This window comes from Odontesthes bonariensis, chromosome 2 (assembly GCF_027942865.1).
Source record: "Odontesthes bonariensis isolate fOdoBon6 chromosome 2, fOdoBon6.hap1, whole genome shotgun sequence".
NCBI lineage: Eukaryota > Metazoa > Chordata > Actinopteri > Atheriniformes > Atherinopsidae > Odontesthes > Odontesthes bonariensis.
This window is the reverse complement of record NC_134507.1, coordinates 16,195,712-16,222,614: the sequence shown is the minus strand read 5'-3', so window position 1 is coordinate 16,222,614 and position 26,903 is coordinate 16,195,712. Positions and strand designations below refer to the sequence as shown.

At 38.9% G+C, this 26,903-nt stretch overlaps 1 protein-coding gene across 1 annotated transcript; it reads left to right on the top strand.

Annotated features, from left to right (window-relative positions):
- Nucleotides 1-7,774: 7,774 nt before the first annotated feature.
- On the top strand, nucleotides 7,775-22,803 carry cdhr1a (cadherin-related family member 1a). The gene is made up of 17 exons (XM_075483114.1): nucleotides 7,775-7,784; nucleotides 11,574-11,669; nucleotides 12,048-12,193; nucleotides 12,283-12,333; nucleotides 12,592-12,681; nucleotides 12,843-12,929; nucleotides 13,466-13,582; nucleotides 14,022-14,165; nucleotides 14,790-14,868; nucleotides 14,970-15,070; nucleotides 15,277-15,480; nucleotides 16,173-16,325; nucleotides 16,472-16,636; nucleotides 17,463-17,530; nucleotides 20,148-20,376; nucleotides 20,452-20,709; nucleotides 22,237-22,803. Exons 1-17 carry the CDS (start codon nucleotides 7,775-7,777, stop codon nucleotides 22,801-22,803), a joined length of 2,565 nt encoding a protein of 854 aa, XP_075339229.1.
- The last annotated feature ends 4,100 nt before the right edge of the window (nucleotides 22,804-26,903 follow it).

Here is a 26,903-nt window from a genome sequence, read left to right as displayed (position 1 = left end):
GGCAGGATCGACGGCAACACCCTCACCATTAATGACATGGCCAAGGAACCCGACTTGTTCCCGAAGCAGATGGCACTTCTTAGGGGCCAGTTTCAAGTTGTTCTCTCGCAACCTCTGAAACACTGTGTGGAGTCTGGATAGGGCCTCATCCTCTGACGATGCGAAGACCAGAAGATCGTCAAGATAACACAGGAGTTTCGTGAAGTTCATGTCCCCAAAGATCCCAATCATCATCCTCATGAAGGACGCTGGGCTGTTACACAGTCCCTGTGGCATGCGATTGTATTCATGCAGTCCAAGGGGAGTCGTGAAAGCCGTGTATTTCTTGTCGTCTTCATGCATTGGGATGTTGAAGAAGCCGGAAGTGAGGTCCATCGTGCTGAAGAGGCAATTGCCACCAAGAGCAGCCAAACAATCGGACTGGTGCGGCAAGGGATGGGCGTCCTTTAAGGTTCGGGCATTCAGCCATCTGAAATCCGTACAGATCCGTAACCCACCGTCTTTCTTCCATACCATCACCAGTGGCGAAGCATACTCGCTTGAAGACTTCCTGATGATCCCTTTTTCCTCCATTTCAGTGAGAACTTGCCTCAGCTTCTGATAATGGGCAGGAGGGACCCTCCTGTATGGCAGGCGAAAAGGGCGATCATCGGTGAGATGAATGCGGTGTGTGTAACCCCTGACCTCACCACAGTCCAACGAGTGCTTGGAGAAGATGTCTTGATATTCAATTAGCAGCTGTGTGAGCCGAGACTTACAGTCTTCACTGACCTGACATGAGTCTATGTCAATGTCACTTAAGCCTAACTCTGACAGGTTCTTCGCCAACTGATCGGCAAGAGAGGCACTAGGCGAGGTGTCGGGTTGCTGTTTCAGTGTGTCAGGTTGTTTCTCTGAAGCCACATGTAGGCCCTGGAAAGCGTCTAGATCCTCGATTGCCAAGCATGGAAAGACATCAGCCATTTTGCTATTCCTCTTCAATGTGACAGCTTTGTCAGATGGGTTCACAACTGTCATCGGTACCCATCTATCACCCCAGAGAGGTGTGACAAGACGACCCACTAGAACACCTCGTGGCATGGCTTTGGAGTTGGTTGGCTCTACAACAACTGTGCTTCCAGGTGACATCGGCACGTTAGCAGGAAGTCTACCCCAAACTAAATGTTCATGCCTGGGTAGGAGTGTCACTGCTTGGGTGAGCTTGACAGTGCCTATCTTGTCAGGAACCTCACTCCCTCTCCAGCGCTCAACATTGGTGAACATCGACAAGAATTGTTCAATATCGGGGTCAGTCTGATGCTCAGGTCTGGATGCCATGTTCCAATAGTCATTATCACCCTTCAGAGCACGAATCACGTGTTTGATGATATTTGAGCCCAAGATGAGATCGTCATGCTGACCAGGCACAACTAAGGTCGGTACGACACAGCGAACGCCGTAAAGCTGCATCTCCAAGTCATAGAAACCCTCAGGTCGAGTCTGCAGACCACCACAGCCAATCAAAACAACATTTTCTTTAGGGTGCTGCTTCTCAGGCAAAACTCCTGCAGAGCTGAGTTTCTCTACTGCATGCTCGCTGATGCTACATGCCATAGAGCCAGAGTCCAACATGCCTTTAAGCTGCACACTGTGATTGACAAGGACAGGAGCATAAAATAACTCACTGAAGGCTGTGATCTTCTGTGTGGCTTGAATGACTATCTGGGTCCCCTTAGGTGCTTTGGCACAGCAGTCCTCATATAAACGAGCTAGGTCGTGTGCATCAGAGAGGGATTCATCCACAATACCCACACCGCCCCTCTCCAGGTGTGGGTTTTCTAGTTTAACTGTTGGTTCTGTCCACCAGCGCTGTTGGCAGGCGGAGAGCGGCGCTGGTTGGTCTGATTAGGGCAGTCCCTCTTCCAGTGACCAGGCGATAGGCACTTTAAACACCTGTTCTCTTGCCTGCAGTGAGACAATGTAGAATGATCAGAAGCCCCACAAACCCTGCACACTTTTTGAGAAGAGCGAGGCACTGTGGCTTGTGTCTTGAAGTTAGCTGGTACTTGTGTATGTTGTGTAACCAGTCTATCTAACAAGTTCACCAAACTCCTCATGCAGACATTGTCAACACTTGCAGTAGTCATGGGTACTAGAGATGGCACTGACGGTACACTGGTGTTCGGGACTGGTGCATTATCAGCTATAGGTACATGACACTGGGAATGGACTTTGTGCTCTACTGTGCTTGGCTTAGGTAGCCTAACGGCTGCAGCTCGAGTTTTCTTTTCCTGCATGTGCTCATCAAGCCTCTCTTGGATCTCACAAGCTGACCATTTCTCTGCAGACTTGAACTTGAAAACACTTGCAAGAGACTGGTCTGGGCAGTGTTTGATGAACATCATACTGACCTCATGGCCTGGGTCATCAATGCTTCGGCCTTGTCTTTTCAAACATTCATCTGCCACATCAACTGTTTTGTTCAGCCTTATCCAATACTCCATAGCGTCTTCACCTGGCATGGGCAATGTGTTGTAAAAATCTGCCAAAGGCATGCTTGAGTATGACAGTTCACTAAAGTGTTGTTTCAGAATATCAAAGATCACATGGGGATTTGCAGTGTGGTTGATAGATGTGTTGTTTCGCAGCTTTATCCTCACCACATCCCCTGCCTTGCCCATAAGCCTTGCCAGGACTTCTTGTGAATGCTCATGAACTGGAATAGCTCGCTTCTTTAAGTACAGAGTCATTAGATTTTCCCACTCATGAACTGTGAATTTGTCTGAGCTATCACCCCTGAAGATGGGAGGCTCCTTTGCATCAGACTGCATGACAACCTTGACGTTAGGCATTGTCATCTCTGAGGGCTGTACAGGAGTACTGGAGTTGTGTGTGCTCCTGTCAGATTGCAGTTTAGCTGTAATGGATTCACCTAGCTTTTCAGCTAACTGTTCAATGAGTGATCCCAAGTCTGGACTCTTCTCAAATTGACTTGGCATGGTACGATCTACATAACGTGTAGAGGTAAGCTGTGGGGTGTGTAATGCTGTGACATTAGGCCCTGGTGTTCTGGACTCTAAGGGTTGAATGAACAATCCCCTCCCCACACCAAACTGGCCCCCGACAGAGTCACTCTCAGCAATATTACCCTCACCCTCAACAAAATATGTGTAACCCTCTGCCATATTTCAGTCACACCATGCACAGAAAAATATTTGAGAGAGAAAAAAACAAACACAGCTAATAAAATTAAATCTGAATGGTTAAATAGGAATAGCACCAAATAACAGATCTGGATAATCACATCAACCAGCAATCAATTGCATCAGTATATCACTCTCTAAGGTGCTGTTATATTGACAGAGACAAAAAAAAATAAACATCACCCGATTGCAGTCCAAGGGAATACCTGACTATAGCGAATGGTGAGTGAATGCAGCTTCCCACGGTGAACGAGCTGACGTCGATCTTCAGACCAATCCTTGAAAGGTCACGGCACCATTGTAACGGGCGTGCATTTTCCTTTGCAGTTTTTATATTAGTTTGTATGAACGTCCGTTAACCCTTGTATATTCTGCGTTGTGTTCTGTTGTGTTGAATGAAGAAAGACTCGGACCACGACCAGCTGCTGGTTGCTCTTTTACTGGAGGCAAGATGATGGATTTGTCTGTACAAGTCAACAGAAAAGCACATAAGGCGCTGCAACATGCAGTCTCCTCCACATAGCACACAGGTCTCAAGCTCCTCCTCTCAGCTAGTCTGGCGCGAACTGCATATAAATACATGACTGATACACTCTTTTAGTATCAACAGCAAAAATACTTTTAAATAAAAAATATGAAAATGAATTACATGAATTATAAAATACTCAATGTATTTCATAATATGAATTTCTTTAACAAGCCTAATGCAACCAGTGTAAATACATGTAAACACTATGCCCAATGAATTATAATAAACATAACGCACATACCTGTACAAGTCAACAGAAAAGCACATAAGGCGCTGCAACATGCAGTCTCCTCCACATAGCACACAGGTCTCAAGCTCCTGTTAGCAGATAAGAAAACCCTGTAGACTGGCATGTGGAAACTTTGTCTACTTGTAAAAAGTCTGTTTACAGAGTTCATATTCGACCGACACATTAACTGCATGTTCACAGCCTAAAACCTAACATTTATACACGCATAAAACAAGTTTACATTGCTCAAAAACCGAAATAAATGTTCAAAAATGAGGACCAAAACAATACATTACCTCCTCTCAGCTAGTCTGGCGCGAACTGAGAGAAGCACCGTAATGACGGCATAAAGCCTGCGACCTCTTAAAGCGACAGTACAGGTATTAACACTGTGGTCTGAATACAACACCTAGGCATAGATATGGGCAATAAAACATATATAAACCATATAGAAAACAATATTGATCAGGATTTGGTGACATTTTATATGTTAACATAAATATATAATTTCAACCTGGTTACAATTGCAAAAATATTTAAATGATTAGTTTATAATCCAGGTATGTATTTAGATAAAGAAAAGAAAAAGGCACAAAAGTGAAAGATAGTGTTGTCACTGGCAGCCCACTTTACTTAACTTACAGCTGACTGAGATTTTAACAGCTTTAACACGGGCGTGGCTGCTGACTAGATACTTCAAGGACATTTAATTAAGTTTGGGAAAAAAAGGACAATTCAATATTCAGTCAGACAGACCCAACTTGTTCTGAAGTTGTACATGGTAAATGGTAAATGGACTGTACTTGTATAGCGCTTTTTCTAGTCACTCCGACCACTCAAAGCGCTTTAACACTACACGTCACATTGACCCATTCACTCACACACTCATACAGCCTGCTACACAGTGTTTTTTGTTCTAATCATGCACACACACGTTCAGTATCTTGCTCAAGGACACTTCGACACGACAGGAGAAGCCTTCCGTTTGGCAGGCGACTGCTCTTCCTCCTGAGCTACAGCCACCCCCACATAAGCATACTTTCATACTTTTTCTACAGAGAGAGTGCACCACAAGCATATGACCACTTGGGGGCAGCAGTGTAAAAGAAGAGCACTGATGTTATGGAGGGAGTAGAGTGTAGCGTGAGCGCACTGGTTTAGTTTGAACTCCAACACGTTTTATTTCAGAGTTATGTCGAATTCTCGAAAAACAAAATTATTTGATGAGTAGATATTAGTGGTACAATTCAAAGTAGAAAAGCAATAATAAGTCCACAGTCGTATTTAATTCAGTATTTAAACTAGAGAATAGTTTAAACTGCAATATTGACAAGTTTTTGGGAGGCTATTCAAATTTGTAAACTTTCATGAACCAAAAAACGATTTAACATAAATACCTCTTAAAATGTGAGTGTGTGCCTACTTCACTAAATCAGAAAGGGGGGAATAAAGAGGGTTTTAATTTTTTATATATATACATATATATATATATATATATATATATATATATATATATATATTATCATTGTTTTAATGTCCCACTCTTTTCTGCTAGCTGCTGATGTTCCCATGAGAACCCTGCAGATGCATGAAGATGGTCTAGAATCTGTTTTGGGCTCATGGTACAAGAATAACGTGTTCATAGATTATCTTAACTCCTCAATGGACAGCTGCCAGTGACCATTTTAGTAGATGATAACTTGTGCGGGGTAATATGTCATATTTAGGATTTTGCCTGATTCAGGACTGTTCACTCTGCTTTAGCTCTCTTTGAGCTTTATGAAAATGGAAGGGTGCTAACCTACACCGTACTCTGCATGGAGAGATTAAAGGCATGACCTAGTTTTAGCATGGGCCAGAACTAAAAGCAGACCTCTGCCCTTGGCAAACCACACTAGAGATTATCAATAATAATCCAAAATTGTAAAGCTGACTTAGGTCTTTTGACAACAGGTGCTCTTACAAACACCATGATCCCATAGTGAGACGAGCTCTGTTCAAGTGATCCAAAGTTTCCTTTTCCATATTTGGTAAATCAAATTTTCCTTGTGTGTTTTGCTTTCACTGTTTCAGATATATTTATATATATTTATTTGGGTTTTTGGTTTTTTTTTTTAAAGTAAGAATAGAAATGCAGAAGCAGTGTGTGAAAACTAAGTTAAACCATATGTAAAACCATAAAACATTTTAAGAGGGTGCACTTTGTTTTTCACATAACCTCATGTCCTCACAAGGGTTGTGTTTGTTGTGGCTAAAAATGTATCATTAAGCTTTTAAAAAAAGTTTTTTTCTATCAATATACTACTTGGAATTCGTGTAATCTACTAAAATCCCAAGACATGTAAAAGCCAGTAGCCAAACTAATTCTACTTGTAGCCCTCCCTGTTAACATTGCTTCTTGATAAGCTGCCAAAAAACTGCTCTGAACTTCAGACACATAGTGAAATCTAACACAGCAAACCAAAATACGAATGAGAAAAGCATTTTCTTTCTTATTTTTCATTTTGTCTGGCCAGATTTATATTTTTCTTATTTTCTATTTTTTCAACCGCACTCCATCTCAAGGCAAAAGTCAATGAAAGGAAACATTATGCACACTTCACCTTATACTTAATGTGCTTCACTTGAGACATTGGGATAAATGAGGAAAAAAAAGATATACAGTATGATAAAAGACAAATATGGAAAACACAATCAACATCTATAAAATAGTCCGATAAATTGCAGAATATATATGTTTTTGCAGTTCTACAGGCCAGAGTGTGAGTAAAATCAATGGTTCTGTTTTGTCTTTAACAGCAGCTGCCTACATATGTGGTCCGTGTACATTGCAGCAACAGTATCAGCTACAAGCAGACACGGTTGTGTTTGGATTGGATTTTCTTATCTGGAGAGTCAGCAGCTGACCAGTGAGGTTTACCTGTCGTTGCAGAACTCCACTGATGTGTTTTCATTCTAAAGGCCTCTGCTTTTCCTTTGGTTGTTTACAACAGAAGGGCAAACCTAATACCTTTTACCAGGTCCCATGTCTTGTTTTTGATCTTGGTTCCTGTAATTTTTTGTTTTTGTTTTGTTTGTTTTCATTTTGATGTCTTTTTCGAAGCTACGACATGACTAAAGTGGCCTATGTGCTCAAGGCTCAGATGTATCACTGGATGAGTGAAAATACTCAAAGATACATTGCACCTACAGATGCAGGTTAAGCCGTGTCTGTCTAGAACATTAATCTGATTCCAGTGCCGCACATGTAGCCATAAGCAGAGAGGAGAAACATTGTGCATTAGGGAAGTGTAGTGTCTGACACTTAAACAGAGGACATCAGGTTCAGTGTGTCCAGACAGGAGATGAATAAGGGTAAACATAAACATCTGGAGAAACACCCCTTAACACTCCATGCTTAACTCCCTCAGTTAGGAATGTCCAGGACAGCCACACCAGGGATATATACATACACATGTATCTTTTAGCCTGACGAGCGAGCCCACTCATTGTCACCAAATGAGGGAAGGTTTACTCTAAATAAGGAGAGAAGCCCCCTCAGTGAGAAAGAGATGACACAGACTTTCAGGCTTCGAGAATCTCTCCAGATTTGATGCATCATTCTGTAACTCTGAGACGGACCTGGTTGGCAATAAAATACTTCTTTCTTTGACCAAGTCTGTGTCAGCAGAGTTCTTCCTTCGTCATCTACACACCGGCTGTTTGAAGGCGACCATCCCTCATATATATACTACAGAAGCTTTCCTAAAGACAGCATAAGGTCATTGTCACCAACAGACAAATAGATCAGCTTGTGCTGGAGTGATTTAAGGTACAGGATTAGAAACTAAGAAGATGACTGCAGGTGAGTAGTGATCTCATTCGTAATTCTATGCAGATTATTGGTAGAACACTGACACGTATGAAGGTGTGTATGCTTCAGTGATGGATATTTGTCTAATTTGACTTATTACAGAAGATTAAAACATCACTGTGACAGGATAAAATACATAAAGATGATTTGTTCAGGTTGCTTTGCGGCATACAATATGCTACATGTCCACATGTGCATCTAGTATAACAACATTTGGCATGCTAATTGTGCTTTACATTTTTCATCTGTTGGAGTCTGTGTTTTTGCAGGCAGGTCTGTGCATTACAAGATCAGGAGAGATTAGAGCACAGTGGGTTAATCTTTAGCCATGCCATCTGCCAGCACCATGAGAATAAAACCTGAAGGTACAACCTCACTGCATACAGAGGCAATGGGAAAGAGGACCTTTATGCAGAGAATCTGTTGTGTAGTCAGTGTGTGGAGTTTATGCCTATTCTGTTTCAAATCGAATGAAAATAATTAATGTGCCTTTGAACACTGGACACTCAGGTTTCCAACATGAGAGGTTCCACTTACTTACAGGGGATTTGACTGCTCTCAGAGGTCAAAGATCCTCACATACCTCTGCTAAACATGAATGTTGTTTTTTTCCCTGTCTACAAAGTTAAACTGTTAACATGCTAAGTACTTTGTGGTTTGTTCTGTAATACTCAGATTATGGAGTAGATGTAATATAAGCATGAGAATGGAGGTATTCATGTGCATAAATCCTCTCACATCCAAAGTATTTTAATGGTGTGCATAATGGTGTTTTATTTGTGTACTTAGTGTGTAGTTTTTTGTGTGCTGAATTTAAGGCCTACAAATCTAATAGAAGGGTATATAAATATGTGTATATACAGTATATGCATATACATTTTTTACTTGTTTGCATATATACTTTCAAGCAGAAGGTTAATGGTAAATGGATTGAATAAGTGTATGTTTAAAGAGAAAGAAACAACTTTACAGGGGCCACTTGTGCCTGGGCTTTGTGTCAGTGCAAAAAGTTCTATCAATTCATACTATACTCTATACTAGTGGTTATTGCAGTACCTTACTTTGGTTGTCATAATTCATTCATGGATCAAGAAGGTTCCAGATTTGGCTATTCTGTGTGAAGTTTATATGTTTCTTCCCACGCTTGTGTGGGTTTTCTCCAGGTGCTCTGGCCACAATCCAAAAACCTGCACGTGTAGTCATCTGATTATTCTAATATGTAAGTGTGTGCATGTACAGTTGTTTTGCTTGCTTCTGTGTTGGACATGGCTGACAAGCTATCCAAGGTGTACCTCCATGTCAACCCCCATCTCTTCCACACACACATACACACAGTCCTTCAATGGGATCACAGCAGCCGTGATCCATCTTAGAAACATAGTGTTCATTGACCTCATAGAGATATATTTTGACTTAAGATTACAGAAGAGTAAATCTAAAAAGATCAAGTGACATATGGGAAAAGTGGAACAGGATCACTTATTTCCGGCACTGTTTACTCAAAGGGTCTTTTTGGACAACTTGAATCTTTTCATTGTTCTTGTTCTTTTTGTGGTCATACTTTAGGAACTGTGGCTGATTACAGTTAATATAAATCCATTTCTAGAGTCTATCGTTAGCTCCTTCTTCAGAGGAGGAGCTTTCCTAGCACGAGGAGAACCTTATGACAGCAGCTGTATGGTGATTGGGTCATGTCTCACCAGCTTTCCAAATTAACCTTCATTTTGACGTCAGCCAGACAGATGTATTTTTAGCGATTGCATCTAAGAACAGTTTGGTCAGTTTGACAAAACTTGACCACAAAGTGACATATAGAAAGTAAAGCACTAAAAGCCACCTTTGTGATAGTTCCTGTTAGAGTAGTTATTACCAGGAGCACAGTTTGCCATGATTGCATGTACAGACACGCACAGAAAGAGACATAAAAGGTAAAAAGTAATACCAACCACTCTGCTGTATGTTAGTCTGAGGGTCGGTGTTTGTAGAAAATCTATCCTTGCTCAGCATTTTGTTTACAGTAGTGTATTTCTTGGCAGTAAATAAGATTATCAATCATGAGGATCAACCAGCGAGAGTCCCAGAGAGAGGCTAAGATAATACATTGTTTCTAATTAAAGAGATACAACATGTAACATGAAACAGAAGAAGTCAAGTTGAAAAAGGTTCATCCTGACAAGACCTAATTATCTCTAGAAAACTTTATTCTTTTAAATGTACATAAATACATCTAAATCTATAAATCCAAATATATATATCAGTTTACGCTTCCAATTAATAAATTCATATAATAATTTATAACTTACATTAAGAAAATACAATCTCATCGGATTTCTCATCTCTCTCGTTTTTTTAAGCTTTTTTATTTTTAAGTAGATTTTTCTTCAGATGGTCTTGGAGTGCCTAACAGATGGTACTGTATAGAATATGGGTGAACCACCAACCACCATTACAGTATATATTTTATATCATGTCATCCCTCTACATTTAGAAACATAGACATTCACAGAATCTAATCTTAAAACCCAAATTCAAAGTTGCATTTAAAACAGGATTCGCTTTAATAAAGGAGAAGGAATGATACAACTTTCTGATTGTTACAGCCAGTACTGAGTGATAATTAATACCATAACATACAAGCAGAAAATTACAACAGCAGAGATAGTAATTGTTCAATATAGTCAAGGAAACTCAAGCATTTGCAAAAGTTAGCATTCTCATAGCGTGTAGCAGCTTTCACGTTGCAGAATAGTGTTGTAACATTAACTGACTTTAGTTGATTTAGATAAAAATATACCTGTCCATCAACTTTGCAGTGTCTCCTTATTTTTGCTGATAGAGTTGTCTTCTGTTGTTTACTGGTGGATGATGTCCAGTTTGACTGAGGGGGCCTGGGGGTAACTCTTAAGAAGAGTCATTGGATTAGTGTGTGAGCATCTGTTTTTAGCTCTCTACAGTCAACAGCCAACACCTTGAGCACTGTACAGGACTCTCGACGGAGCCGTCTTCATGGTGCTGTTTCTTGACTTTATTCTTTAGGATGAAGAATGAAAAGATTTTACATTTTCCGTTGCTTTTTTTGTTTGTCCATCCCTGCTTTGGTAAGTTCTCTTTATCAATTGTCTGTTTACAGTGGGCTCATGTTGCTGTGATCAGATTGTGAAAGCTGTTCAGACACATTTAAGAGTTCCTGGTTTGTTTTTCTTCAAACCTTTTAACTGTTTTCTCAATGATTTAATTCTGATTTTTAGTTTATTCATGTTTTGCTCAGCTGAACATATGACTATACATGAATTATTATTTAAGTACTTCGTTCTTATTCATTCTCTTTTTTGGTATATAAATTGATCTTTTCAATGTACAATGGATTTTCTAAAATGTATTATAGGAGTGTAATATTACAAAGAAAAGAGTAGAGATCTCAGACCTATGTATAGAGGAGTTATCTTAGGTGGTTGACGTAATTTATCTCTAATCTCAGCCAAAGACAAAGAAAGGATAGGTGCACGTGCAGTTAATACAGCATCCTTTGCATCATTCTGGCATATAAAGTAAGACTATGAAAAATATTACCAGTGAAAATCATTGATCAAATAAAGGTAAATAGTAAAAGGAGTAGCAGATGTTGAAACGAATCCAGTCATTGATTGGTTCACGTTTCTGAGGTTCAGAGCACAAAGATGAGATTTTTTCTTTTCTTCTTGCAAGAAGTGCTTTTCGATGTTTTACGTAAAAATGTACTCAACCAGAAACCGCATGGTGGGCTCATGTTTCTGTCCTCAGCACATGCAGACTTTGCCCCCTATTTCTACGACAATGCACCCTACAGCGACAATGGAAACCTGGCCCTGTTCAGCCTCTCAGAGGACACCCCTGATGGTGAGACTAACCACTGCCATGCAGAGCATTTAGTGTTAACTTCTAAAAGGCCTGTGGAAGAACCAATATCCAAAATTGTGTGACCTACTTGCCAGTATTTGAGAGTTTGAGATGTTAGATAGTCTTTGATAAATGAGCAGATGTTGTGTGGCAATTGCGCACTCACACCATCACGGCCATCTGCTATTGCCAACTGTTGATGTAAGGGCTTGTATGCTGGCTGTTATTATAGTTCAGCTGTCCCTCTTCACCTTGCATCTGTCAGGATACTCATTACTTATACTTACTGTGTCAGCCTGGTTTGATCTACAGGAGCTCTTACAAAAGTCCAGTCAACATCTGAGCCTACTTTGACTATATTATCACGCCTTCCTTTAGGTACACAAATCTATCGTCTCAATGGAACAGACCCTGAAGGCCAGGAGGTAAGGTATGGTCTGTCTTTTGATCCAGGTTCAAAAGAGTACTTCAGGATCGACCCAAAATCTGGAAATATCACATTGGTGGAAAAGCTGGACAGAGAGGTAAAGTAAACAATAGGACATGAATTCAGACAAACGTGGTTTTTTAAAATGTTGTTTGCATGCTAACTCTTTTTCTTATCTTTACTCAGCAACATGATTCGATTGATGTTATCATCAGTATCACAGATGGAAAAAGCAAGGTATAAACATAATTTGAAAATGAATCAGATAAGTCTGCCACAACATCAAAACCAACTGCCTAACATTATTCAGTTGTGTTCCTCAAGCCTGTTTTTAGGTGGTTTATTGGCCTGCAAGATTGACATCAGTAGGATGTGGTTACAAATAAAAAGTATTCTGGGTGTTGTAAATAAAATACACATGACTGCCAGGAACAATAAAAAGATAGTGTTATTTTTAACTCAAATATGATTTGTGATTTTTGTTCTCCCTTTCAGGTTGTGGAGAGAGTCACCATATTTGTTATGGATGCAAATGATGAAAAGCCTGAATTCCAAAATTTGCCTGCAATCATCGATGTAGTGGAAGTAAGTGTAACCAGCTCTCTGAGCCTCCTAATTTAGATAAAACAAGTGCCAGTCTCTCTGGATAGAATGAAAATGCATCCTTTCAAATCTTCCTGTGATCGCATATAAAATAACCCCCTAGTATTTCTACCATAAATTATTTTCTGTGTTGCAAATTCTAGACAACTGAATCTGGAAATAGCATCTACAAAGTGGAAGCTGTGGACAAAGACACAGGCTCGGGAGGCTCAGTCAACTATTATCTCCAGGTTTGTTTTCTGTTTTAAGTATTGAACCTTTTTAAATTTGAAATGCTTTTTGAAACTAAACAGTTCTACTATACAGTAAATGCAATAAAAACATTGACTTTGTGGTATGCATATGGATTTGTTCATTTGCTTTAACATGCTAGGGCTCTTATGAGAATGGGGATCAAATTGCAATTACATTTTTGTCAGGTGTTGATGGCTTAGATGGCTGTCTTGGCAGTGTGTGGCAGGGAATGTTAGTTTGTCCTCTGGACATTTAGGATTATGGAACAGCTGTTGGGTAGTTAACATGTGGACATAGCAGATTTCAGCTGCTGCTTTGTCCGTAATTATATGGGATATTATACATTTAGATGGTCAGTGAGAGACACCATGTGAGTAAAAAGGTCTAATAGCTGCTGTATTTCCACTTTTCATAATATCTCACGTTAATCTGTGGTAAAGAGTTTTCAGCTACTGTACAGGCTTTTGTGACCTCAATTGTGACTCAGTTTGTGCGATTAAATTCAAGCTTTTTGTTTTGTCCTCTGTTACAGGCATCTCAGCCCAATTTGTTTGCCATTGACAGGCACAGTGGTGTCCTTCGTATTAAATCTGGAGAAATGTTGGATTATGAGAAAACAAAGACACACTTTGTCACTGTCATTGCAAAGGTACAATCTGTGCTGAAACCCAATGCTTCTGTCTTGTGTTTGTGTACTTTTATTTTCAAGAAAGCCATGCTCCGCAGAGTTTTCTATTTGTGGTTGAGTTAGAGTTTATGTGAGTAAATTTTCAGTTGTTAAAAAACTGCATGACAAATTTTCCAGTTTCAGGTTATATGACTCAGTTGGACCAGGAAACTTAGAAATGTGCGTGCAGAAGGCAAAATGCTGACACCTGGGAAATGTCATAGAATGTAAAAAATAAATATCCAATTTTCAAAAAGAAAAGAAAAATTAAATAAGTTTAACATGTAAAAAAATGGGTTTATTCAATATTGTAGAATGCAACTATTATAACAAAGAAAACCATTCAACAAAATCACAACGCTACCGTTCAAATATTCAAGTGATTGATGGATTGATTGATTGATTGATTGATTTTTCCTAGGATGGTGGTGGCAACTTTAATGGCAAGGAGCAGTTTATGTCATCTTCTGCTACCTTGACAATCAATGTGATTGATGCACAAGACACTCCACCATCTTTCATTGGGACACCGTACTTTGGCTATGTTTATGAAATCTCTGTGCCAGTGAGTATAAAAAATATATTATACTCATATCTATGTTTAAATCAAACAAACACTTGCCAGTTAGTTTGACAGTTAGTTAGTTTGCTCTACAACTACACTACATTTGCACTGCTATCTGACATTAAAATCTCAGTTCATAACTGATTTATTTTGTACAAACCCCAGTGCATCATCAGCTCATATTTTATAGCATCAGTTGCTGGCATCTCAAAGTTCTCTTTTTGCCTTCTTCATAACTTTATCAACATGTTTAGAATGTCACAGCAGCAGAACAACAGAGTAATTACACATTCTGACTTAAAAAAAAAAATTTAATAGTAAGGAGCAGACAACAAAACACTTCACACATCCATACCCAATAAGGTGGCAGGTGCTGGGCCGAAAATGTGCAAGAACTGTGCCAGAAAAAAGCAAAGGTAGCTCAAACACTCCTAGGCTCCTCTCATAGCTCCTTCAAAACTAATTCCAGTTTTTTTTTTGTTGAAGATGTTTTGAAAGATTTTAAACTACTTCATCTGTTATATAAAAAATGATCTTTTGTGTAAAATATCTACGACCAATTATGAGTCTGTTTTCATTGCTTGTTCACAATAAATGTGAAATCCTGCTGTTTCTCTTTTGCAGGGCTCGGAAGTGTTAAACGTTACCGCTAAAGATGGGGATGTGGGGAACCCAAATCCAATCCATTACTCATTCGATGAGGGTTAGGCCCTCACTCAAAGAAAAGCAGAATGGTTTTGACATAAATGGAAAGAATCACACAAAAGTGGGAAATGTGAAAGTGTTCCTCTGGCTTGTTTGCAGGTGACGATGGTGTTTTTGGCATCAATAAGACAAGCGGTTGCATCTCCCTGCTGACTCCTCCCATTTCTCTGAAGAGAGAAATCTTCAACATAAAAGTCAGGGTACGTCTGAATTTATATTATACTATAATATAACTTGTAAAAATTCAAGTTTTCCTAATGATGCTTTTCGCTCTTTGTGAAGGATGCCACCTCATTAATTATAGTTAAAGCATTGAAAGGTAGAAATTGAAGAGTTTGTCAAAAAGAAAAAGTTTTCCCTTGTATACAAAAAGAATTGAAAATTTAACTTGAACTTTGTTTTCCAGGCATCGGAAGTAAGCCCTGAAGGCAAACTCTTGGATTATGAATTGACCACAGTGGTGATACGTGTGGTGGACCTAAATAACAACCCACCCACTTTTTATGGAGACAAGGGCCCACAGAACATATTTGAGTTGACCATGTATGAAAATCCACCAGAGGGAGAGATACTGCGAGGGTTGAAAATCATAGTCAATGACTCTGATCAGGTGGGAGACAATCTGAATTCATCTGGTAAAAGATGCTTATGTGTTGATGTTTCCATGCAGCAGGTATCCTCATTTAACACTGAAAAAGCATTGCAATCTTTAAAAGCTGCTTAAGCAGTTTAGCCACTATCAGCACTGGCCATATTACATTGTCATCTAATCAGAAGTGAATTTTTATCAACATTTATCGAGCCAAAATGGTTTCAGGACACTGTCTGCCTTGCAGTCTTTTAAAATGACCTTGAGCCTACCAATATCACAGGCAATCCCTTTAAAGTCGCACAAATTTGTTAGTAAGCCAACACAAACAGAAAGGTGCGTGCCATGCCATTTGTCAGCTTATGCAAGTGTCTTTGTGTCTAAGAGCTACATCCAAATGGACGATGCTCTCCAAAGATTTTCTCTGATAATACCCTCCCAACATCAGGCGAACTCTTTGTGTTCGCAAGCATGTTTCACTGAAAACATTATTTCTTCTACAGATATCCAAATGATTTATTTTACATTACTGCAGCAATTAAGGACAGAAAGCTTTTATACTGGCTGAACAGACTGTATGCTGCATGGATTAAACTGTAGTAATATCTGCTTTTTGTTTCATAACAAAAGGAAATAATCATAAACCCATTTGACCATAATGCACGTCATTAAACTTTCGACTAACATGATGATGTGAATGTGTGCTCCTGCAGGGTGCAAATGCTAAGTTCAACCTGAGACTGATTGGACCAGAAAGAATGCTGAGAGTCGTCCCTCAGACAGTACTAAATGAGGCCCAAGTGACGATCTTAGTAGAGGACTCCGCTGCCATGGACTATGAGAGACACCATTTTTTAACATATAAGGTTATCCCCTACTACCAAAGTTGACTGAAATGAGATTAAAAAAAAGAAATACGGATGCACACATTTATCAACAGATAGAAACAATATATCACCTATATCTTTTGTATATTGCTCTATTTCACATTTTGAATCTTTCTTTTTATCAGCTTCTAGCAGTTGAGATTGATACCCCAGAGAGATTTAGCTCCACAGCAGACATTATCATTCATCTCCTGGACACCAATGACAATGCTCCTAAATTCTCTTCGGATTACTATATTGCCAGAATTCCAGAAAACTCACCGGGCGGCTCCAATGTTGTGTCAGTCACAGTAAGTGAGTCTTCATCTAGTCTAAAAATACATGCCATCGCTGACCTACGTCACTCAGAGCTAAAGAGGAATGCTGATTTTAACAAAATGCTCAACAGGGCCATTAATTCCCTAAATGTAGACTCTTTGGGAGGTGGGGGTTGGGATAATATGTGAAATCATGTAGATAAAAGCTAGGCGAGGTAAGCTGCCAGATGGCTATCACTTTCATTTTGTTGTGTAACAGCAAATACCCTGACTTCCCCCCCCCCTAAAGCCTTGTAGGATGTGCATGTAGCACAAAAATATGTCCTGAGGCAAAATGAACACTTTAAAGGACACGATGAATTGATAGATTTTTACTCTATCCCCTCGTATGACCTTGTCAGTTCATATCAACTCAATAGAGGCAGGGAGTCTCACTAAAAAGTCCTGCCCTTGTGTGAACACCACAGAGGCTCTTTGCCTTGATCCAAGGCAATTTCCATCAGATGAAAGAACGGCCAACAAATGACCTTGGGCACTTAGAGACAGTGAACAGACATCCAAGCAGCTGCAGACAGAAAGATTAGCTAAAGCCCAGGAAAATGTTCCTACAGCAAAACTCCGTTTTTTTAAGAGCTGATCTGTGTAACGTTGTGTTCCAGTGTGTCAGTAATTCACTGACATCTGACACATAATTTTTCTGCTCAGTTCATTTTAGCAAAATAGGAGCCTAACAAATACAACCTTGATATATTGGTACAAAATGTGTGACACACGTGTTGAACTCACCTCATTTATCCAAGTATGACATCAACTAAAATGTTATTTTTCTTGCTAATGTGTTGCTTCTGTGCAACGGCAGGCAGCTGACCCAGACTCAGGACCGTGGGGTGAAGTAAGGTACTCTATCTATGGATCAGGGGCTGACTTGTGAGTATGAGAGCACAACTAAGCTTTGCCAGAAGGGCACAGAGAAATTACTTCTATTTTCAATTTACAGTATGTAGAAAACTTCATGTTACATATCAGCCTGAAGGCAAAAATACTTCCAAACAGTCACCTGGCATTCATTAACTGGAGCTCAAACAACATTATCCCGCTGTCAGAATGAGTTCTGTTTATAATCTAAATATTTCAAGAGATAAGATTAAAAGAAATGTGTATTTGGACTGTTGCAAAGTCCAACCATACCACATTTGGATTATCTTTTGTTGCTTGAAGTGTGTCCATGCATTAGTCTTTGTGCAGTGATTATATCAGAGGAAACTTGTGGAGGGGAGCAGTCTGTGACATTCCAATGAGTGAAAGGGAAGATGTTTTTAAAATGGCAAAGCTTATGCAACAAGATGAATGTTTGATACCCTGGCTATTGTTCAGCGGCAGAGAAACAGAATATAATATTCTCTGAAAATATCTACAGAGAAAATCTACAGTATGTCAAATTAAAACTATTTTAAACTGTATCTAACCGTGATAGTGACATTCCAATTGGAGACCACTGTACTGCAGTACATGAAGACCATGATGAAACAGGACTGAGAGCTGCACAGAAATACCAAAACCAACTAGTTTTTTTTTTCATATTAGAATGTGGCTCTTTTCATTGCCTTACAAGCACTGTAGCGAGGAGGATTTGCTGATTTTTTTTTTTTCCTCAAAGGGATTTTTTATTAGTTTTCCAGTAGAGATCCATCCTCCAAGAAAAAGTCTGAGAGGCCTATATTCTTCCTTGAACAAACAATTGACCCACAGCTTGCATTTTTTCTTTTAAAGCCACTACATATGGTCTTACAGATTAGCTGCATAACATATCTTGGCTAAATCCATTTATCCTCAACATTTGAAAACATGAACTTTTTATGTTCAGTCACAATGCCAAATAGATGGGTGTACATTAGCAGGCAGGTGCTTAATCTCTAAGGGTTGTTTTCAATAACCATCTTGCTTGATTCAATCAAATTTAAATGGGAAATGTTTTCGGAATTTTTGGTACATATTTTGATCTCTGCAGTCACATGGCACGAAGAAGACGGATTTCCAAAATAAGCAGTTGAGAGAGATTTGGAACACTTAAGCTTAGTGCATACTTGTTTAATCAAAACCATTTCAAAGCCATGTCTCCTCAGATTTTTCTCCAAATCCTGCTTTCAAATTGAAATAAGATGCGATGATTTGGCATTTTATATCGAAGACTTTTTAACGGAATGCTGTAGAATGTTTGAATGCACACAGAACCACAGAGTCCTGATCTTTGCCAGCTCGCCTTCTGCTTTAATCCTCTAATGGGATTAGAGAAGAAAATAGACTGCTCTTTGCTAGGTACCTTGCACTTAGACAAAGTCACTGTAGAGTAACCAAACAAGTCAGTGAGTGAAATATTGTCATTTCAGTCCGACTCTGTGTTTATTGTTCAGTTACTTTTTCACTTTCTTTTTGAGAGTTAATTGAGAATAATGGTAGTTTTATGTGTATGGATAAAGTATAAAGCTACAACTAAGCATAGCTTCGCAAGGAATGAGTGAAACATGCAGATTATATTTTGAATTTAAACCTTCCCCATCAGTATCTCCAAAAGTCCTCGCATCTCGAGTCTGAAAAATCCCTGTTGCAGTTGCTCTTTGCTAGAACTGCCAGTACAACCACAACTTTTTGCATATCTGTTTATTTGTCGGTATCTTCTAAAGATTATTTTCGATGAGCTCTGAAGATAGCAATTCTAGTTAAACAAAACCCAGTCATTTATTTGAACCATGCAAAAATAATATGCCCTGTAGATGTATTATGTTTTCGATAGAAAGACATAGTCAGTGTGTACTACTACCCATGCCTTCATAAAGGTGGTCTTTTATAAAAGCTTAAATCAGAAAAAAAGGCATATAAATAGTTTACAATTTCTCTTTTTCTTAGACTGCATAACCAGTTTAAACAAAAAGTTACTACACTGTGTTAACAGACAGAATTGACAGAATTTGAGGATTTGCAAATGTCATTTAAATGTACATTTAAATAATAGCTATAAATGTATCATGTAGAAGAAGAGAACTCATCACATGTTTGAATTAAGACACTTTATTTATTTTATTCATTTAATTTCTAATTTGGAGCCAGTTATCCTTCAAAAATATTAGTAGTTTTTACCTTAGTAGTTTTTGAAAGCAAAATTTCTAAATTTTCAGAGTTTTGAAATAATCATGGCCTTCCCTAGAAAAGGATGTCATCATGGATGGTGGCAGACATTGCTCATAAACCTGTGTATATCATTCAGCATTAATGGTGCCATCACAGATGTGAACTAATACTCCATCAATCCAACCCAGATGTTAGCTTTTAAACTGTTTGCCAATAACAAGCTGGATGTTCCCTGTCCCCTTTTAACCATGGGATTCTGCTGCCACAATTTGATAAATGTATTCATTAATTTTTCATGTTCAACTATTTTGGGACGGGATTTTGAAATGTTTAATATGCAAGTGAAATAACATAGCTCTGTTCTGTACAAATGAGGTAAACCCAAAGTGATTTCGTAAAGAAATGCCATCAATTGCAGGTTCCTGATCGAACCTGAATCTGGGATTATCTACACCCAACCGTGGGCCAGCCTGGATGCTGAAGTAAGGTCTAAGTATAACTTCTATGTGAAGGCAGAGGATGCAGAGGGAAAGTACAGCCTGGCTGAAGTCTTTGTGACTGTGTTGGATCTGAATGACAATCCACCCGCTTTCAATGATAACTTCCTCGAGAAGACCATGGTGATTGGAGCACCAGTGAAAATAGAGGTATACGCTTCTTTGTGAATTTAATCATACAGAAATAAAAATGAATAAAATTTTTGATAAAATGCCTCTTCACAGGCTATAGACGATGATGCAGAAGTGCCCAACAATGTCATTGAGTACACTATCATGAAAGCTGAGCCAGACAACAACATCTTTGACATTAACGCTGATACGGGAGAAATCCAGCTCAAGTCCTACATTAAGTCAATGGCCATCATTCAAAACATAACCAAGAAAAGAGACTGCACCTGGTCCCTGGTGGTGCAGGCGCGGGATCGAGGCCAGCCTTCTTTTAGCACCACTGCAGTCGTCAAAATCGATATCACTGAAGCTGTAAGTTCAACATATATGTCACTGCTCCTTGATAATTATAAGATATTCATCCAATATTTTTTCTTAGGGTTCATGCTTGGATTACAAGAAAAAATAGATGTAGATTAGATATAAAAGTGAATGTTCAATCTGAAATTAAGTGTCCACATTTGATAGTTGTGGCCCATAGATTTTTACAGTTTCAGTAATTCTTCCTATAGACTTTCTTTCCCTTCCAATGGAAGAAAAAAGGATTCTGTTTTCACAGATGCTTTACTCAGTAACTAACATATTGTTTAACTTTTGTGAAAGTAACACACTGGTCTCAGCCTAATCCACGTGCAGAAGGGAATTTCTACAAGCAGTATTTCCTTTCTTCCTTCTTAAAAAAAATCCCATCCACACAGCACTGTAAAAAGAAAACAAAAAACTCCACCCATAGAGGAACGCAAAGCACACAACAGAACAACTCGACTTTCATATTGACAGGAATCAAGTTTTCTGACAGCATTGGCAATCTCATTACAATTGTCTTCACCTCAATGAGGACATTTTTAGACATAAAGTTCATGTTTTATTTATAATCCATAGACCAAATTGTACACTGCATGTACTATATACACAGTATATAGTATATACGCTTTATACACAAGTTTTAAGTGAGCTGTATTTATGCGAAGGTGCAGCATTGCTACGTTGTCACTGCTCAGAATGTTAGCTTTTCTCATTAGTTAGCTTGAAATATTATTATTATTATTTATAATCACAAAAATCTCATGAATACAATTGTCATATTTTCAGATCAAATCCAGATTTTTCTCATTCTTCTTGGACCTAAGGAAACGTCCTGGGGCAGTGTTTGGGATTTGTTTGACCCTTGTCACCTCCGCCATTTCACTGACAATCTTCATTTCAACTGCTATGTACTGGAAATCTGTGAAAAGGACCCGTGTCCAACCTCAGGGCAAGATCAGAAAGATTATTAGGAGGCCTGTGTGATAAATCAAGCTTGCCTTGAGAGCATCCGCACAGTAGTACTGCTGTTTTGACTCTGTGGTCAAAGGAATTTGTGGCTTTTTGTTTTCAGAGGATTTTGTAGTGGAACAAGTCTGTGTCTGTAAAAGAGTACAAGAGCACAATATCCTCTTTAAATTTGCTTTACTTTTCTACGCTTTGATTTAGTGCTGGCATTATGATACCACAACCAAAGTTTATTAAATTTGCGCTCTATATGCTTTCAGTTTTCAAGTTGTTGTTTTTTTACATTTATTCCAACTTTCATTCTCGGATGCTGAATGGTCTCAGCTGTGGGTTTCTCAATGAACCTCTCTGATCTTGTCTTGACAAAATATAAAAAGACTACAACAATTAACAAAGTCCCACAAGATTTAGCTGTTTAATAAAAAGTTCAAAGTGTTGTACTCGGGATTTCCAAACAACTAAAACATGCAGTACTAAAAAAAATGCACTGAAAAATAATGAGTTAAAAGTTCATATTTGTGTGACTTCAGTCCCATGGATGTGAATTCTCCTTGTGCTCTTTTACAGACCCATCTCAAAGGGGGGCCTTTGGGATCACTTTTAATGCAGAATAGAAACAAGCCATTGCAAATCATAGGTATACTTGCTGGCGCCATTTGTCTCATGGTCATAATCACAGTCATCATCTCCACTGCAACATTCATGCGCAACAAGAAGTCCAACCGGATCCTGCCGAACCGCCGCGTACGCAGAAGGCAACAAAGACAACACACCTGGAACTTCAAAAACCCTTTCAAGACACTGGAAACCCAAAGAGAGAAATCCAATGTTGAAGAGCAAGAGCAAGAGCAAGAGCCCAAGGTTATTGTGGAGAATGTCAACTATAACAACAATGTCAGCAATTTTGTGAGACACTGGCCCCTACCTCCACCTCCCTGTGCACCTTCTCTCCCTCCTCCACCACCTCTCTACATCCCAGGAGAGCGGCAGTGGGCCGTACCAACAGTCTCTGCAAATGTGGAACCCAAACCTCGAAAGAAGCCAGTGTCAGAAAGACAGGACACAGCGAACAAAGCACTTGTTTCAGAGCTCAAGATGAGACTGGAGCAGAAGAGGATGGCGACACATTATTGATGCTTTACAGTTAAAGAACAATCTCAACACAAGGTTAATTTAGTAGTGTAGTAAGATTGCCAGCGAAATGTGGATGACCAAAACTTGCAGAGCAGCTACTAAATACACTTTGTGTTGGGGTTGTTCTATAGACTGATATTAAAAGTTAAAAATGAACTCAATCATTAATAGTGCTTTGTGTGTGCATGTTTTTGTGTGTGTGTGTGTGTGTGTGTGTGTGTGTGTGTGTGTGTGTGTGTGTGTGTGTGTGTGTGTGTGTGTGTGTATGAATGAGAATGTGAAAGTGTGAAGTACACTGAAACACCAACAGATTCATCCATTTTTTATCAGTTGTAATTTTCACTCACAAAATCCCTGCCATGTGTGTCATGTTTTCAAATTATCGCCCATACACTGTTTGTTTTGAAATTCAAATTTGTGCTTCATTGTGTAACAGCTGAATTCCCCTCTCTTAATCCTGTGGTGACTCATTAGAGACCTTGGTGAACCTAAATCTACTGTTGGGAATTAATCTTCAAATTTCAAAAAGTGCAACTGTTTGGGATATATCACCAAGCTTTCTACAAACGACTTCATGACACGACATTTTGACTAAATTAAGCAGTCCAAAGAGAACCAAAGCGGTCATATCAGGATGACTTTTTATTCTAGTGTGCAGGTGTAAAGCACTACTTAGATCCCTTTTTTGCTGCTGTCACAGGTTTATTATTTCTTATGTGAGGGGTTGCGTGTGATCTTTTCATTATGTGGCAGAATATCCGTTTCAGGAGGTGTGTTGTTGTCAAAACAATCATTCTGTCAAAACAGCTGTATGAAGTGAACAATTAATTAAAAAGCTGCAGTGAAAACTGAACTTACATTTTTTTCAACTCAAGCAAAAGTAGAAATCCCATATATTCCTGATTTCCAAAGTTTAAAAAGATAAAAGAACAAAGAACATTGTTCCAGTTTGTTGCTCATTGCTCTTGGTTTAGAATCACTGTCTCCTAATAGAACCTGCAGATATATTCTACTGCCCCTTTCTAGACATAGAGAAGCTGCTTCAGACACAGCCCTCAGGTCAAACACAAGGAAGGTATGAATAGATGTTCTCAAAGTGTTCAAACTGTTTCTGTAACAGAACACACATGAACAACATTGTTAGAAATATAAGAGGTAACTTAGATATTTAATCACTTAATAAGCATAACTTTACTCTACTTTTTCAGGATGTTCTGTTTTTGGTACTTGTGGGCTTTATTGGGAAGTCGCTTGACAGGAAATGAGGGCAGAGAGAGAGAGAGGTGTGTTGGGGGGGCTGAAGCGAGGGCGGCTGCATCGAGTAATCAAAGTTGCATTTTTCATACAACTGTAGAGCCATCTTGTTCTTGCTATCTAAGTGTCTTTTGATTTAAAGAACTAAGCCCATTCAGGGACCAGGAAGAAAACTTCATTGTTTCTCCTGAATCTAAGGTTCCACTCTCCTCCTGATCCCTCTCCCCATCACCCTGGCATAGACTTTCCCGGAGAGGCCGAGAGGCAAAATCACCTTGTAGTTTGAACACACCCTCTGCTACCCCTTTATAAAAATAAAAAAGTACCCTGAAGTTCATTGTCTGCTCTTCAAGGCTGGGGTTTGTATGTGATTTAACAATGTTTTTGTTTAAGAACCATTCTTTTCAGAATTTAGAAAAAAATTCACTAAACCAAAAAGGTTCAAAGTTTAAATCAGTTTGATAGTTTTCGCCATTTTGAAACTTAATTTAACTTTGAACTCATACCATTATCATTTTACCATTAAGATTTTCAGGCTGTCCTTTGACAATGTAACATGTATTGTCACAGCCAGCTATGACTGTCCAGGTCTCAAACATGTCCACATCATTAAATTGTAACCTTACAGGTAGCTTGCAGGTGAAAAACAAGGAAGGCTTATCAACAGACCTGTGATCACAGCTCCCAAATTCACAAATAGTCATTAATGATGCATGTGTTGCGATAGTTTAATAATTCAGCAAATATTATCAGTGTAGTTTATCAATATACTGCTGTATAGATAGTCTTGTGGGACAACAGGAATATAGATTACGTGACTTAGCGTTAGATGTTTGAAAAATGTCACAATAACACTCATATATTATACTTTTCAACAGATGTTAAACCAAAATGTAATATCATCATCCTGGCACAAGCCCATTTGTTGTCAATAGCTCCAAAGTCTTGAGCACAACTAATTATAACATTACACCAAACTACTCCCTGGGTATTTGTGTAGACATAACCCAAACATGAACACAATTTAAAAGTTACATAAAACATGAAATTTACAGATTACCGCCTCTAATCCAAATACCAGCTTGTTCATCTCTGAGCAATATTGAATCCTGGCTAAAAACCAAAAGTCAATCTGCCCTGAACTAGTTTGAACGGATCAGATGTGAGATTTCACATGGTTTTGGTGGTAAAAGAAATTATAAGAACAATCATACAAACATCTGTGATGGAAATGCCAATGTGTGAGGTGGTGTTTTTCAGGTTTGTACACTTTCTCATCTGAAAATTCTCAAGGGAAAAAGTTTAGAGCACAATTCACTGCTGCTGGTTGTTAATGCTCTGAAGTGAAATGAGGCAAATATGAGGAGCAGCCCAAACGATCATGCTTTATGCTATGTAAGAGGCAGCCAGGATTACTGAGCTATTTGATAGAGGATTACAGAGTTGAAAGTTGCAAAGAGCACTGATGCTTTAGAATGAAACAAAGCATGCAGGGATCAAATACCCTGGCATAAGTTTGGAGCTATGAAAGTAAAAAAAGCAAATTTTATATTTACTATTTTAGATAAGACACAGCACGTTATGTTATATTTTTATCTGCTGATCTTTGAAAATTATTACTCATGAGATCAGAAGGTGTTATGTACAGTTGTACTGCAAATAGTTTTGTGCAACGCCACGGTAGACAAAGAGGAAAAACAATATATCCTGTGGTGATATAATAGTAATAGATAAAGTGACACTGTCTTGTGTAATTTATGGTGGAAAAGGGATTATAACAAAAAGGGCGCACCAATCCCCCCCACCTGCAAATCATATAAATCATATAAGCACTAATGAGCAAGCAAGTGAGCAGATGCATCTTTGTTCCAGAAAATAAGAGCTGCTTATCTCAGCCAGTAGTTTAAAACCCTGATCTTAAATGAATACAAGCAGAGTTGAACTGATCTCTTTGCGTCACAGGAGACAACAAATGGAGATGGAGGAGGGGGCTTGTGTGATCTGATGATAAAGTGATGGCAGTAGAGGATATTGGATAGGGATGCTAGTGTTTGAGTATTTTGTCAAATGAACAATGTCATTGCTCACAGCAGAGCTGATGCGCCATCTGTCTTGGTTTGTCCATGCAGCTCACATGTGACGCTTAGTTTCTCTGGTGTTCGCAGAAGAGGGAGGTTTTGTGACGTACATAGACAACGATGCAGAGAAGATTACATAAAAGATAACAAAACTTTACAATTCAAGAGATTTATCAAATGCTTCCAGTCACTTCAGCACTCAGATACAGTATAAGTAAGCTTTGCAATGCAACCTTACTGACCAAACAAACAGTTAAGGATTTTTTAAAGCTTCACAAAATCCCCAGTCCTTGTTCTGTGTTTAGTTCATGACATTATTATGGGGCTTCAAAAATCAGTGGGACTACCAAAGTTTTCTTGAGTAATCTCACTATTAAGAAATGTTAAAGCCACATGCAAATGCTAGTGCAACACTAACCCACAGCAGCAGAAAACAACAAGTCATATAACTGAAATGGTCATATAAGTCGTTTGTTTGTGCCCCTCATCATGGCTCATAACAGCATCCTGTAAAGGACTGCCCTCAATATGAGTGTTTCCACATCAGAGCAGGCATCACTTAAGGAAGCTAAGCGCTGCGCTTTCAACCATTAAACACTGTAGTACTCTGGATTTCATTTCCCAGTTGGGTTGGTTAGGATTAGAAAAGTAGTAATATATAATTTTTACATTGCTACCATAACCTCACGAATGCCATTTTGCTGGTTGCTTTGGTTACATGTACAAACTGATTGGCTTTAGAAAACAACATTGCTTGGTTAGGGTTAG

What these genes read in the sequence shown, in the direction of transcription:
- cdhr1a (XM_075483114.1), top strand. An exon ending in TCACAGATGGAAAAAGCAAG is followed by an intron (nt 12,334 to 12,591) that starts GTATAAACATAA and finishes TCTCCCTTTCAG; the next exon opens with GTTGTGGAGAGAGTCACCAT. An exon ending in CCAATGTTGTGTCAGTCACA is followed by an intron (nt 16,637 to 17,462) that starts GTAAGTGAGTCT and finishes GTGCAACGGCAG; the next exon opens with GCAGCTGACCCAGACTCAGG.